This window comes from Nomascus leucogenys, chromosome 11 (genome assembly GCF_006542625.1).
Source record: "Nomascus leucogenys isolate Asia chromosome 11, Asia_NLE_v1, whole genome shotgun sequence".
Classification (NCBI taxonomy): domain Eukaryota; kingdom Metazoa; phylum Chordata; class Mammalia; order Primates; family Hylobatidae; genus Nomascus; species Nomascus leucogenys.
In genome coordinates this window covers 47,495,014-47,510,717 of record NC_044391.1, presented here as the reverse complement: position 1 = coordinate 47,510,717, position 15,704 = coordinate 47,495,014, and the positions used below count along the sequence as shown (strand labels likewise).

Sequence of the window (15,704 nt, the reverse complement as noted above, 5' to 3'; positions counted from 1 at the left end):
TCAAGCAGTCCTCCTGCCTTGGCCTCCCAAAGTGCTGGGATTACAGGCATGAGCCATGCGGTGCCTGGCCCATAGTATGCCATGTTAATTTAATCCTAACTTTTAAAATTCACTTCTTTTTTTCCTTATGCTTTCCTATATTCTCTAAATTTTTGGTACTGAACATGGCATTACTGATAGAACAAAATCATATTTTGAAATGGTACTTGAATGAGGATAGAAAATGTTTATTTGCCAGCATTAGTGTATTTAAATGAATAGAATACAAAATATGAATTATCAATATATGTTGAGCTAGGAAGCAATTATACAATTCAGCTACCTATTTCTGAAATTAACTTACTTGAATCCACGTTCTCCTAAAATAAAAATACAAACCACAAATGTTTCTTGCATTAGTCAAGGCTCCCAATTGTAATTTACAGGAACACAAGTTAAAAAGTTAACTATTGGTCAGTGTTTGCGGTATCCTCAGACATCACTGGATTTGTGTTCAATTGATGTTATCAGGACTCTCTCTCTTTTTATCACTTTGAAGTGATTTCCTATGTGTGTTGATAGTGTTTTCGGGATAGACGCAGAACTATGTGGTCCCTTTTAAAGCTTTCCATCCCACTCCATCCTGGCATCCTTGTCTCTGAAGTAAGACTGACTCTTCAGTGACCTGGCTGAAGTCATGCATACTTCTGGACAAACCATTACATCTAGGAAATGAGATTCTGTCATTGGCCAACCTGGAGAATGTGCAGCTCATAGAACCCTTTGATTGAGAATTCCAACAGAAATAGTGTATTTCTAGAGACAGACAATTCCCAAAAGAAAGGATTGTGGGACAGAAGCGAAAAAATAACGTACAAATGATAAAGTGAATTATCAAAATTCACTTTCCTACTCTGTTTTGTTTTAATCCCACCAGGATGTTTGAGCTCTGTGTATTTGTTTCTGTTAAGAAAGAATGATGTATAGACCAGTATAATGTGGTCAAAACCCACTGTAATTTTTGGCTTTTATTATTCTGAGCAGAAACAAACCAGCCCTTATTCAAATGTGTATATTTAAGATGCAACCAATGTCATCTCTATGTAGAGTCCCACAAATGAGCCTTTCCAAAGGAAAGCTATTGCTCACCTTGAGGCAGCGTTTGAGAGCCTAGGTTTTATCTAGGCTTCACAAAATACCTAATGCAGTTTACTGGATCCTATTCTATCTACAGTTTGTATGTCTAGTGACTTCCCTTGTTTTTCCCTGCATATCCTTCTGCTGTTTTATTTGGATAACATTCTCTAAACTCAAGGAAAATAGTATATTATACACAAAGTCAAAACTGGCAGCTCACAGATCTGTTTTGTTTGGCTCCCAAAGTTTTGACCTGTTTTTTTTTTTTTAAAAAAAAAAAAAAGGTCCGGCCACTCTGGCCCTGCACTGCCTCATGAATTGACGAGCTGGGGCATTTGAATCCTGCTTTGCCGAAGTCATTCAACTCCCAGTTCTCTTACACTGGACTGTTTGTGTTACCTGTCTGGCCTCCTCAGGCCTTTGAGTTTGTGACCCTTAATGTATGCCTTTTTAGGCATAACGTGGAGAAGCACAGTGTCCTTATAAACTTAGAGTCAGGCAATGCTTTGTGAGGGTTAATTTTTTTAAATTATCTAAAGAACTTGGGAAGCTGAGGGAGGATCTCTTGAGCCTAGGAGTTCGAGGCTGCACTGAGGTGAGATGGTGCCACTGCACTTTAGCCTGGGTGATAGAGCAGGACCCTGTCTCTTAAAAATATTAATTAATTAAAATAAATTTTTAAAAACCTACTGACTGCAAAATAAAACTTAAAAAGTAATTTTTAAACATTAGCTGAAGAAGCAAATGAATTGGATTATCCTGATGTTTCTTGTGAGCATGACTACTGGTTTATGATTTGTTGGACACCAAAGAAAATTTACTGTAGTGGAGTGGGATTCCCAAAGAAAGTAAGATTTAAATTAGATTTTTGATAATCAGTAGATACCATAAAAATAGAGGGAAGAAAAGATATTTCAATATACGTCAAGGTGCCTTGGGAGAATAGAACAGTTTGGTTATCACCCCAGTTCTCTTTGGGAATGAACTGATGGAGAAGGTGAGGTCATTCAACAAGAAGCTTTGAGAGCCAAGTTAAGGAGTTTTGTTACCGTGGTTCAGTACAATAAATCCTGAAGGTCCTCAGGGGCTTGAGGCTGCATGGAGCTATGGTTGTGCCACTGCACTCTAGCCTGGGTAATGGAATAGGACCCTGTCTCCCCCCCCAAAAAAAAAGTTAAGAGAGAATTTCACCCAAGTTTTAAAAAGCATGGACAGTACAGCTAAGTAGAACATGAGCCTTTTCACCAAATCTTAGAATACTTTAAATAGTCACTTTGGGAGGCCAAGGCGGGGCAGATTGCCTGAGCTCCAGGGTTCGAGACCAGCCTGGGCAACATGGTGAAACTCTGTCTCTACTAAAATATGAAAAATTAGCCAGGCATGGCAGCATGTGCCTGTAATCCCAGCTACTCAGGAGACTGAGACAGGAGAATCACTTGAACCGGGGATGTTGCAGTGAGCCGAGATCGTGCCACTGCACTCCAGCCTGGGCAACAGAGCAAAACTCTGTCTCAAAAAAAAAAGTAGGCACCACCTGCAACAGACCATATCTGGCCCATGAAAAAAAATTTTTTTGAGACAGGGTCTCACTCTGCCACCCAGGCTGGGGTGCAGAGGCACAATCACAGCTCACTGCACCTCGACCTCGCAGGCTCAAGTGATCCTCCCACCTCAGCTACCTGAGTAGCTGGGACTACAGGCATGTGCCACCACGCCTGGCTGATTTTTGTATTTTTCACAGAAACTGGGTTTCACCACGTTGCCCAGCCTGGTCTCTAACTCCTGGGTTCAAGTGATCCGCCTACCTCAGCCTCCCAAGATGCTGGGATTACAGGCGTGAGCCACCACTCCTGGCCTGAAAACTTTTGTTTGCTCTACAGTGCTTGGGTTTTGAAAGTTATTTGCTGTCCTTTAAAAACTGTAAGTTTTCATAAAAATATCAGTATGCAGGGTGGGCACAGTGGCTCACACCTATAATCCCAGCACTTTGGGAGGCCAAGGCAGGCAGATCTCTTGAGGTCAGGAGTTCGAGATCAGCCTGGCCAACATGGCAAAACGCCGTCTCTACTAAAAGTATAAAAATTAGCCAGACATGGTGGCGCATGCCTGTAGTCCCGGTTACTCAGGAGGCTGAGGCGGGAGAATCACTTGAACCCAGGAGACGGAGGTTGCAGTGAGCTGAGATCGTTCCACTGCACTCCAGCCTGGGCGACAGTGCAAGACTCTCTCAAAAAAAAAAAAATGTGCGTATACATATACGTATTATAAATTATATATATATATATTTATCAATATCCAGCCTCTTTAAAAATTAGAAGAACTGATCACACTAGACCTGTGTTTCTATAGGACGATAACTGACTTCCCTTAGACACAGAATGTGTGCTTCCTGTTTGCCATGTTCTCCACGCAGCCCACTCACCCCATTTTCATGGCTTGCCTGGCCCTTAAAGATATTTGAGTTTGTATCACCTGCCTTAAAACAAAGAGAAGAGAGCAGTACACACTTGTGAAATGGCCTCAGTATACTTACAAGTAGTAAAAGTTAAAAGGTTTGAGAGGGCTTAATTAAATTTGTGGTTGGTGAAGACTCATAAGAGATTGTGACATTTATTGTCACTTCCCAACTTTCCATTTACCTGTTAAACTTTTTAAAATGAGGTTTGAGTTTTATTATGCTGCAAACTTGCACACTTGGTACCTCAGTCTCACGATTCCAACTTCCAGCAGATCTGTCAGTGAATATTCATTAGTGCCCACTGTGTGTTGTGCATATGGAATTAGAGCAGGGCCTGCTGCCACACAGCCTTGTTCCCAATTATTGTTTTATTTTGATTACTTAACTGTTTATTAAAACTTTGAAGTGAAACATTAATAAGCATTACTTTTGTTTTTGTTTTGTTTTGTTTTGTTTGAGACAGGGTCCCACTCTGTCATCCAGGCTGGAGTGCAGTGGCACAATCACTGCAGCCTCAACCTCCTGGGCTCAGGTGGTCCTCCTGACTCAGCCTCCCAAGTAGCTGCTTTTTTATTATTTTAGAGACAGTGTCTCTACAAATAACTATTTTGAACTATTCTTTAAATTTTCAATTATTATTCATGAATTTTGTTCAAAAAACAAAATAATATGCCCAGCTACTTTTTTATTATTTGTAGAGATAGGGTCTCCCTATGTTCCCCAGGCTGGTTGAACTCCTGGCCTCAAGCGATCTTCCCACCTTGGCCTCCCAGAGTGCTGGGATTACAGGTGAGAGCCATAGCCGGCTCACATTACTCATTTCAGCCACCCGGCCCAACATTGCTCTTAAAGGCAACTTTTCTAAAGCAAACTAAATAATCATTTCTACCTTTCTCATTATAAACATTTTCTAAACACTTTCCAGCCGAATATTGCACTGTCTCGTCTGCTTTCTCAAAGTTTGCATTTAACCTTGTTGTAGGGATTTCTGCTTAGGGGTCATTCCTGTTGCTTCTTTCTTTCCAAACTAGCTTCTGGAGTAACTCACCATTTATTACAGTTCCCATTTCTTCAAGTTTCTCATCCCTCCCTTTATGTATACACAGTCAAAGCAAGAGAAAAAGGAGCTACTTTGAGGAGAGAAATTACGCCTTTTGTATTTTTTTAGGACAGTGTTTGTTTTTAATAGCTTGCCCTATTTTCAGGCCATTTGTCCCAATATTTGGTCCAGAAAATAAAGATTTCATCAGCATGTCACTGCTGTTCTATGAGTAAAACCTCACATGTAAAACAACTAGTCTCTCTCAAATTATAGTAGATTTACCACCCTGAGGGGAATGTACAATGAGAGAAGCCCATAATTTCTCAATCAATTTGCGACAGTGTTGAATGAACAGATAGCTCCACGTAAATTTCCCTAGCACCATTTAAAGTCTTTCACCAGCAGCTTGCCAAGGAGTATTTCACAGACTGTTCCAAAAATACATTACTTACACAAGATATTTTCAACAGTAATGAGCAAGATTTTAGGCAAACATTTGAGACAATTTGCATGGCATGGGAAATTGAGGGAACTAAGAGATATTTCAATTACACCTCCTACCTAGGGTAGAAAAATCACATTTTCCCCCCAAATTTCTCATCGTACCAGTGACCTCAGCAGAATCCCAGGTCATGTAAATCAATGATCAAACTCGCCTGGGGGATTCTCAAGTTCTTTTGAGACTTGATATAAGATGTGAAGCCTGATAACCACTTAATTATAATTGCTGTTTTGGATCTTCTCTGTGGCCTTTAACTTCATTTTTACTGATTTTTAAGTATCTTTGACTTGCCTGCAACCTTCTACTGATGAGCTAACAGGAAAATCCTAAGTAAAAGATAACTGCCATTTGTTCCTTAAATGACATCTTCTTGGCCAAAATTAAAAATAGGATCAACCGTCTTTCACCGCAAACACACATTTATATTTTTTGTTTCAAGCAAGCTTTAACTCATTGAAGGGAGGGCCTTGATCCAAAAGAATACCAAGGGAAATGAAGAGAATTTCTAGGATGGGTATAAAAATGAGTCCTGGGATAGAGCACCCCAAAGAAAATGGCAGAGCTCAGGATGGCTCTCAACACGTTTTCTCTGATGCACTGAGCATTTTGGCATCCATGATTTGAAAGGATAACTTCAGCGTCCGCTGTTCATTCAGTGAACTTTTTCTGATAATTTGCTGTGTTTCAGGCACCGTGCTAGTCCCTGGAGCTATAAAGATTAAGTTATCACTGACTTCAAGTTGCTTCCACCATAGGTGGAAATATAAACCTCTAAACAGTGAGGCAAGTGCTTGTGAGAAATTGATTTGAGATCATTGCTCCTTAGACCACACTCAGTGTCAGGTCCACCCACATGGGTCATTAAATCAGAGTCAGGGGTGGGCTGCAGGAAAACAGGTTTTCTGAGACACAGCTGAAGGCAGAGACTTTGTTCTGAGAGTCCTGAGCAACGATGATGTTTTCTTCCTTGGATTAAGTTATATCGTTGCTGAAAATGAATTTTGTTAAAAAACAAGAGAGCCCAGCATTTGTAAACATTACCTAAAATGCAAGTACATAAATTATTAGTGTGAGTTCTTCTGGAATGGTGATGTGACATTCCCTACCCCCCCCCCCAAAAAAAAAAAAACAGTTGTGAGAGAGCAAACATTGTTTTTTTTCAGATCTAGTAATGCCTACCCAACACAGACAGGGGATAGGGTTGTTAGCATTGCACCCATGTTAGGGTACAAGGAGCAAGAAAAGGCCATGGCGGGATGCTCTGCCTGTGCTCTCCTTCTGTGGCCTGTGCTAGCTGTGAGTTTCTGTACCCTTGGCTAATTAATTACGGAGTTGGCCCAATCTCTGTGTGTGTGTGTGTGTGTGGTGTGTGTGTGTGTGTGTGTGGTCCCTTTCTGCTAATTTTTAGTACATCTGAAATGACAGTGTTGTAATTGAAATATATTCAAGGTCAGCAATGGCAAGGAGGAAGTAGTTCAGTGGGGAGGCGAAGGAAGGGATGAGGGTCACCTTCACAGATGAGTGATGAGTCTTAAAGGATGAATAGGACTGCATCAGGTGCAAGGTACAAGGCACAGTGCCATAAAATACATGGAGTGTGTTATGGTATGATTTGTGTCTGCCCTGAAAATTCATATGTTAAATTCTTAGCTTCCAGTGACTAAGAATATGATCTTATTTGAAGACAGGGCTTCACAGAAGTAATCGAATTAAAGTAAGGTCAATATGACTGGTGTCCTTATAATAAAAACGGGAGGGGAAATTTGGATACAGAGACACAGGTGTAGGGAAGATGATATGAAGAGTCATGGGGAGAAGATGGCCATCTGCAAGCCAAGGAGAGAGGCCTGGAACAGATCCTTCCCTCCCAGCCCTCAGAAAGAACCAACCCTGCAAACCAACACCTCGATCTCAGACGTCTAGCCTCCAGCACTGTGAGACAATACATTTCTGTTGTTTAAGCCACTCAGTACCTGGTTTGCCTTAGCAGACTAACACAGTGCATTCAGGGAATGAGAACACTGAAATGGCTGTCTTGTTCTCCCAGGGATGGTAATGTCCTGGTAACACAAAGGCCACAAAGCCAGTCCACAAAAGCTCACAGAAGTCACCTCTCCCTCCTCATTTGTTTTGACCCACAGCTCAGAGTTCAAGCCACCTGGGCAGCTCCTTCAGTGCCGTGCATTCTTCTGGTTTCTCACGAATCCTTTGTCAAGTCTTTGGCCTCTCCTTCCACCAAAACCCAACTGTGTTTTCCTGCTGCTGATGGGGAGGTATTTCAAGGCTCATATTAGCTGTTTCATATTTGCCTCATTATGTTCCCCCCTGAGACTTACTAATATGGCTGGTGTGTGTCAGAAGCTGGTGTCACTGTCTGTTGCGAGCATCCCATGGGATGATATGCAGTCCCAGCATTGTGTCTGGTGGCTTCTGTCACATCCTTTATTCCTGATACTTCCAAATTTAACCATGACACCATTGCTTCTGAGAAGGACGTTGAAAAAAAGAAGAAAAATGGTGTTGTTGATTTTGATTCTTCGTATATGTATTCCATGTGTGCATTTGATAATGCTGCTGTCTCTTGTTTCCTATATGTAAGAACATGGTTCTAGTGAAACATTCTTATGTAACCATCTGTCTCATAAACTCAGTGAACACACTTTAATTGCAAAATTCCAACAAATTTACAGATTACAGTTGTCCCGTGGCATCCAAAGGGGATTGGTTCCAGGACCTCCCACAGATACCAAAACCCGAAGATGCTCAAGTCCCTTAAATAAATGGTGTGGCATCTGCACATCACCTGCACACATTTTTCTATACTTTAAATCATCTCTAGATTACTTATAATACCTAAAACAATGTAAATCCTATGTAAATAGTTATATTGGGTTTTGTTATTTTTTATTGTCGTATTATTATTTTTTATTTTTTTCCAAATATTTTTGACCCACAGTTGGTTGAATTTGTGAATGGTTGAAAACATGGATACAGAATCCATAAAAAAAAAAAACTGTATTTGAATACAAATTACAAATGTTTATTTTGGTTCATGATTATTTTGGGGTTTTTTGTTGTTCAGATGGATTTTATGGGTTTTTTTGTTTGTTTTAGGAACTTTTTTTGTCATTGTCCTCCTTTAATTGTATTTTAATTAGGTACATATCAGAGCACCTTATTGAACCTTACATCATGTTATTCTTATACTTCACCTCACTGGTATCTGAAGAACATTATATACTTTTCATGCTTCTATGTAGTTGGAAGTTCTGCTCTGCCCTCCAGAGCAAAAGAAGCTGTAGTTCTTTCCAGCAGTTTTGCTATTTAAGGCACTTGTTGAAAAAGATTAACTCCTATTGCTGTTGCTTAAATGTTTTTCAAATATGCCCCATCATGTTCATTCCCACTCTTACTTTGTTGGATCAAGGTTTCATCACCTCTCAATGGAACTAGGGTCTCCTGACTAACTTTCCTGCTTTCTGTCTCTTTCCCTTTTATTGTTCGTCAACTCAGGGATCTTTTAAAAATGTAAATCTAAACTGTCCCTTGTAGGTATCAGTGGCTCCCTGTTGATTCTCAATTAAGTGTGGTATACGAGGGCCTTGATTTTTTATTTTTTTAAATTCTAACTGCAGTATCATACAATAGAAAGGTCCTTTATTAGCAAGCCATCTTCTCGAGATGCTATGCACTCCTACTTCTCATATAAAGCTACTTGTTATAGTCCAAGAAGGCCAGACTGTCTCTTTTCCCACTTTTTCCTCTGCCTGGAATGCCCTTTTTTGCAGTGAACACCTACTCACCTTTTAATATATGCTCAAAATTTATCTTCTGAATGGTGCCTTCCCTGACTTCCTCAGACAACACAGTATACTCTTGCCTGTGTTTTCTTACACATTTGTCAATTTCAAGAGTGTAATTGAATAAAGGAATAATAGCATTTACCTTGTAGTATTTTAATTACTACATATTGGCACAAGTAAAGGCTTCCATTTTTTAAAAGTATTATAAATATAAAATTTATGGAGATGTAGATAACATAGTCAAATATTTACCTTCAGTATTCAGCTATTAATTTAGTTATGCAAAAGTATTTTAAGTCACTTATTATATAAAACTGTTTTAATTTACAGATACTATATTTTTCTCATTTTTGCAATTTTATGAAGGCTCTTCATATATCCTGATATTGTGTTTGTCGTTACCAGAGCCACATTTTGAGTCTGCCGAGACCACCTCGGTCAGGGAGACCCTAACCCAGTGGTGCAAGAGGAATTAAAGACATACACAGAAATATAGAGGTGTGAAGTTGGGAAATCAGGGGTCTCACAGCCTTCAGAGCTGGGAGCCCCAAACAGAGATTTACCCACATATTTATTAACAGCAAGCCAGTCGTTAGCACTGTTTCTATAGATAATCGATTAACTAAAAGTATCCCTTATGGGAAACAAAGGGATGGGCCGAATTAAAGGAATAGGTTGGGCTAGTTAACTGCAGCAGGAGCATGTCCTTAAGGCACAGATCGCTCATGCTATTGTTTCTGGCTTAAGAATGCCTTTAAGCAGTTTTCCGCCCTGGGCGGGCCAGGTGTTCCTTGCCCTCATTCTGGTAAACCCACGACCTTCCAGCGTGGGCGGTATGGCCATCATGAACATGTCACAGTGCTGCAGAGATTTTGTTTATGGCCAGTTTTGGGGCCAGTTTATGGCCAGATTTTGGGGGACTTATTCCCAACAGAGTCATCAAGTGCACTTTTCTCAGAGTATATCATTGTCACATCTATTTGTTTGAAATACAGTGCTTTTAAAACTTGTGTATGATACTGTCTTTAGAAATTTGTCTACAAGCTGCAAGAGCCTATTTGACTAGTGTAGGATGGTGACTCTTTTAATTCAGTCTATAGATATTTAATTATGACCTCCTTACAGTAATTAATTACAGTATTTTTAATGGTCATTAATATGCTTCTTTTCCAACAGTATCTACCCTTTGCATTGTGCATAACCCCAGGAATGATTATTGTCTATTAAATTTCTTTCCCTTCTTTTTTTTTAATATTAATTCCATCACATGACCTTCTAAGCATCTAAACTAGTACTAATTGCTACTGTTTCTTTCCCAAACATTATTTTGTTCAAAAAAAAAAAAGGTAACTGAAAAGATTTCCACTTCCTGTAATGATGGACTGGGTCACTCAACTGATTCTTTCAAATTTCATTTTCTAGGACACGATGCATGGCCAAGCCTGAAACCTGTGACACAGGGAACCGTGTCTTCCCAAAAGGAAGAGCATCCAATATTTTGAACAGTAATAAAATCCAGAGAGCTATTAGTGCCCCTAATGGTTTGGGAAAATAAACATTCTCTTTGGAGGATAATCTCACCTTTGACCTCAAATAACTCTACAAAAAATATCTAGCAAAGATAATTAGACAATGAGGAGATAAGAAACCATGAGTGATAGCCAGAAGAAATAATAGACAATAGAGACACCCCCACAGGAACTCCAGATATTGGGATTATCAGAAATAAATGACAACAGAACTATTTACAGTGTTCAAGGAGGTTTTTAAAAGCCAAGCTTAGATTTCATCAGGAAATCATAAGCACTAAAATAACAGATTTGAAAATGAGCTACATAGGAATTCTAGCACTGAGAAATAACAAAAATTAAGAAAGCAGTGAGTGAGTTTAACATTAGGTAGAGCTAAAAAATAAATCATGAAAGAAGACAAATCAGAAGAAATAATAAAAACACAGCATCAAAAACAAAAGGTAATAAAATATGGAAAAGAAGAATAAGAGATACAGAGAACACAGTAATGTCTAATATACTAATTGAACTCCCAGAAAGAAAAAAAATTTTTTTTTTTTTTTTTTTTTTTTTGAGACAGAGTCTCACTTTTTTGCCCAGGCTGGAGTGCAGTGGCACGATCTCAGCTCACTGCAACTTCTGCCTCCTGGGTTCAGTCAATTCTCCTGACTCAGCTTCCCAAGTAGCTGGGATTATAGGCACATACCACCACACCCAGCTATTTTGTATTTTTAGTAGAGATGGGGTTTCACCATATTGGCCAGGCTGGTCTCGAACTCCTGACCTCAAGAGATCCACCGCCTTAGCCTCCCAAAGTACTGGGATTACAGGCGTGAGTGACCGCACCCCGTTCAGAAAGAAAAATTAAAGAATATAGAGTCAATATTTGAAAAGATAAAAGCTGCAAACTTACTAAAACCTATGAAAAACATCACACAAATTCAAGCAGTCCAAGAAATTCCAGGCAGAATATATTTTTAAAATCCTTACCTAGATATATTACAGTGAAACTGTAGAAACCCAAAGATGAATAGAAAATTTTAAAAGCAGCTGGAAAAAGAAAGCAGATTTTATTCAAAGCAATGACAGACTGACGGTAACCTTCTCACTCAACAGGAACATAGAAGCCACAACAAAGTACAGTGATATATTTCTGATATACAAAAAGAAAATAACTGCTGCACAGAAAAAGATATTTAATAAATGAAGGTGAAATAAAAGACATTGTCAAGTCAACAAAACAGACACATACTAAAAAGAATTTCTAAAGGGTACCCTTAAAATATAAGCACTTGACATCAAAGAATGTAATAAATACATGAGTGATGCTAAATGAATATTGACTACATAAACTAATAATGTCTTCAATTTACATATAAATATTTATATATATCCTATTATAATGTATTACAAAAACAGCATATAAATCAGGAGTAAATGAAGTTAAGGTGTTCTAAACTCTTTACGTTGTGTGACAGAAGGAAAAAGCTATCAATTTACATTACACTTCGATAAGCAAAGGTAGAATATGACCTTCAGTGAATAAAAAGACTACTAGAAGATTAACAAATAAATAAGCTCCTAACAGATAACATAAAACAGTATCTTTATGGCTATGAGATAGGAAAATATTTCTTAAATAGGACACAAAAAACACTAAAAGGAAAGAATTGATAAATGCATTATATTAAAATTAGAATCTTTGTTCATCTGGACACTATTGAAAGAGGGAAAAACCATAGCACAGAGTGGGGAAAAATATTTGCAACACATGCAACTACAAAAAGACTCATATCCATATCAACAAATCATTAAGAAAAAGACTCATAACTTAGAAAATGGAGCAAGGGATTTTAAAAAAGTGTTCTCAATTAAGGAGATCCAAATTGCCTTAAACATATGATAATGTGCTCAATCTCATATATCAGGGAAATGCATATTCAAACCACAGTGAGATACCACTGCACACCCAACACAATTGTTTAAATTTAAAAGAAAGACTGACAATACCAACTGTTGATGAGGATGTGGAATAGCAAGGATTCTTCCACTCTGCTGGTGAGATTATAAATTACAATCATTTTGGAAAACAGTTTAGCAGCAATTCTATTCATATATGTGTGACTAAACAAAAATGTGTTTATAGCAGCATTATTTAAAATACCCCACAACTAAAAAAAATCATCTATCAATAGTAAAATGGATGAATTACAGCATATTCCTACAATGAATAGGAATGAAATATACTCATAAGAAATGAGTGTATCTCACGTTGAGCAAAAGGAAGACAAAAGTTATACATCCTGTAGGATTTCATTCATGTAAAGTGCAAGAACGGGCAAAGCTAATATCTAATTTTAGAAATGCAGGTAATGGAGAAGGAGAGGGTATAGGTGTATGGTAATTGGGAGAGGCACAAGCAGACTCGTAATATACTTTTTCTTGGTCTGATTGTTACTCACATAGGTGTGTTCCCTATGTGATAATTCATCATCAAGCTGCACACTTATGGTCTGTGTATTTTTCTATATGTAGTTTGACTTCAATTGAAAACGTTAAGACAAAAAAGTAATTGAGAGAGTACCCAGTAATATATGAGATTTATAAGTACTGAAATATAAAGTGATAACCTTCTTAGGATGATTTTGAAGAAATCGTTCCCTTAAACTGGTGATATGGAGTGTTTTTTACCTTTGTTTCTCTCCTAATAGACTGTGAATTTGGCGGGGGCAGGCCCTGTGTCCTCATCTCTGCCTGACAGAGTGGACTTCCCTGTTTGTGGGATTCATGAAATAATGTACTAACGTGAGAAATGTATTTCTGTTCCCAGGTTAAGAAAACGACTGAAGCCACCTTGCAGACGATACAAGATATGGTCACCATTGAGGACTATGATGTTTCTGAATGCTTCCAGCACAGTCGTTCCACAGAATCTGTGAAGTCCACTGTCTCTGAAACCTACCTGAGTAAACCCAGCATCGCCAAGAGAAGAGCCAACCAGCAGGAAACCGAACAGTTCTACTTCATGGTGCGCCCGCCACTTCCCAAGCCACTCTACAGAGCTCAGATCTAGGATTCCCAAGTGCCACTTCTATAGTCGCATCAGAACCATCTGGGGTTCCTTTTGTTAAAATAGACTCCTGTCTACCATCAGAGTTCCTGATTCAGTCAGTCTCGGAAAGAGTTTAGGAGTTAATTAGTTAGGAGTTATTTAGTTAGTTAGAGGGCTGGTATAAAACAGTACTTTTAGCTGGGCACAGGGGCTCACCCCTGTAATCCCAACACTTGGGAGGCTGAGGTGGGAGGATCATTTGAGCCCAGGAGTTTGGGACCAGCCTGGGCATCATGGCAAAACCCCGTCTCTACAAAACATATATATATTTATATTTTATATATATATATATATTTATATATATATTTATATTTATATAGATATATAAATTAGCCGGCAGGCATAATGATGTGCAACTGTAGTCCTAGCTACTTGGGAGGCTGAGGTGAGAGGATCGCTTAAGCCCAGGAGGCAGAGGTTGCAATGAGCTGAGATCACTCTACTGCACTCCAGCCTGGGCAAGAGAGTGAGACCCCGGCTCTAAAATTTAAAAACACACAGTACTTTTAAACTTTAATATCCATACATGTCACCAGGAGAGCTGGTGAAAGTGCCAGTTCTAATTTCCAGAGGTCTGGTACAGAAGGAACCTGAGAGTGTGCATCTCTCCTAGGCTCCCAAGGGTTGGCTGATGCTGCTGGTCTGCAGACCACACTTCAAGTAACAAGTTTCTAGGATCTAGAAGATCAAAGTGGCTGGATTTTAGATCTATGAGAAGTTCCTTGACATTGAATAATTTTTAAAAATTAAAAATTAGGCTGGGTGCGGTGGCTCACACCTGTAATCCCAGCACTTTGGGAGGCCGAGGCAGGCGGATCACCTGAGGTCAAGAGTTCAAGACAAGCCTGGCCAATATGGAGAAACTCCATCTCTACTAAAAATAACAAAAATTAGCCAGGTGTGGTGGCGGGCACTTGTAATTCCAGCTACTCAGGAGGCTGAGGCAGGAGAATCACTTGAACCCCAGAAGCAGAGGTTGCAGTGTGCCAAGATCGTGCCACTGCACCCCAGCCTGGGCGACAAGAGCGAAACTCTGTCTCAAAAAAAAAAAAAAGATTTAAAAATTATTCTTGCCTTTTGCAGAAACTCAGAGAATATTTGGAAGGCAGTAATCTCATCATGAAACTTCAAGCCAAACATGACTTGCTGCAGAGGACCCTGGGAGAAGGTGAGTTATCCGAAATGTTTGGGAAGATGACCTGGATGATACATCATATCGTGTATATATTCCAGAAAGAGTATGAATTGTATATTTGTGCTTTAAGAAGCAGAGGACACTCTGTGTTTAGATTTGGTTTCGTTTGTATATGTCATGATCAAGTTCTCCTGGCACTATTTTCTCCTAAAGCGTGGTGCTAACCCTGAGGAAGCATAGTGAAATCTAGGGAGGGCTGGAAAGTCAATACCAAGCTCCTAGGGAGGAATCTACAGAGCGTGGTGCTCACGATCGTAGAAAAGTCTGGAGACACTATCCCTTCCCTGCCTGCTGACCCCACAGTCTCTTCTTCCTTCCCTTCTCAGACTTCTGCACCCTTCCAACCCCACCCCTGTTTGTTTTAATGGGCGAGTGTTTGTTGTTCCATCTGTTGCCTGTTTAGACTCTGGAAACCAGTTAAACCGGTTTGAGTGATTTTTTTCTTTCGGTAGGCATTGGCTGTGGTTGAGAAACAATCTTACAGTATAAGTAGATTGCTATGTCTAATAATAGTAACGAAAACAGCAGCAACAGCTAACAGTTGTAAGGCTTTCTCTGCGCCAGGCTTTGTTCTGAGTCATATATTTTACTGTGCACTAATTTCTCCATTTTTACAAATGAGGAAACTGAGGGGAGGCATGGGAATACAGGCAAAGGGGACTGTATAAATGTTAATGTTTCTCTTTGTCTTTATGAAATTTAAAAGGAAAAAAATAAATGCAAGCCAAGTTCCTGTCTTAAGTCCTTCATAGTCTGTAACTTTATCTTTTATTCACATTAGACCCTGCCAGAGGTTAGAAAAAGTAAAAGAGAACATGGAAGGGAGTGGGAAACGAGAGGACTGAGTTGTGTGAGTAACTCAGGTCAAAAAAGAGATTGCCCCTCTTAGACCTAAATTCTTGCCTCCTACCATTCTGGAACCTTCCTTAACCATAAAGTTTCCATCACCTTATCTCCTGGTTTCC

The 15,704-nt window shown here is 39.3% G+C and overlaps 1 protein-coding gene across 2 annotated transcripts in view; it reads left to right on the top strand.

Annotated features, from left to right (window-relative positions):
- The window catches only part of SRGAP1 (SLIT-ROBO Rho GTPase activating protein 1), a 307,235-nt gene that overhangs the window by 231,773 nt on the left and 59,758 nt on the right, over positions 1 to 15,704 (top strand). For both annotated transcript variants that reach the window (XM_012510512.2, XM_003252727.4), the window contains exons 9-10: positions 13,263 to 13,460; positions 14,628 to 14,712. In XM_012510512.2, the coding sequence (XP_012365966.2) occupies positions 13,263 to 13,460; positions 14,628 to 14,712 (283 nt within the window). The remainder of the gene's footprint in view (positions 1 to 13,262; positions 13,461 to 14,627; positions 14,713 to 15,704) is intronic.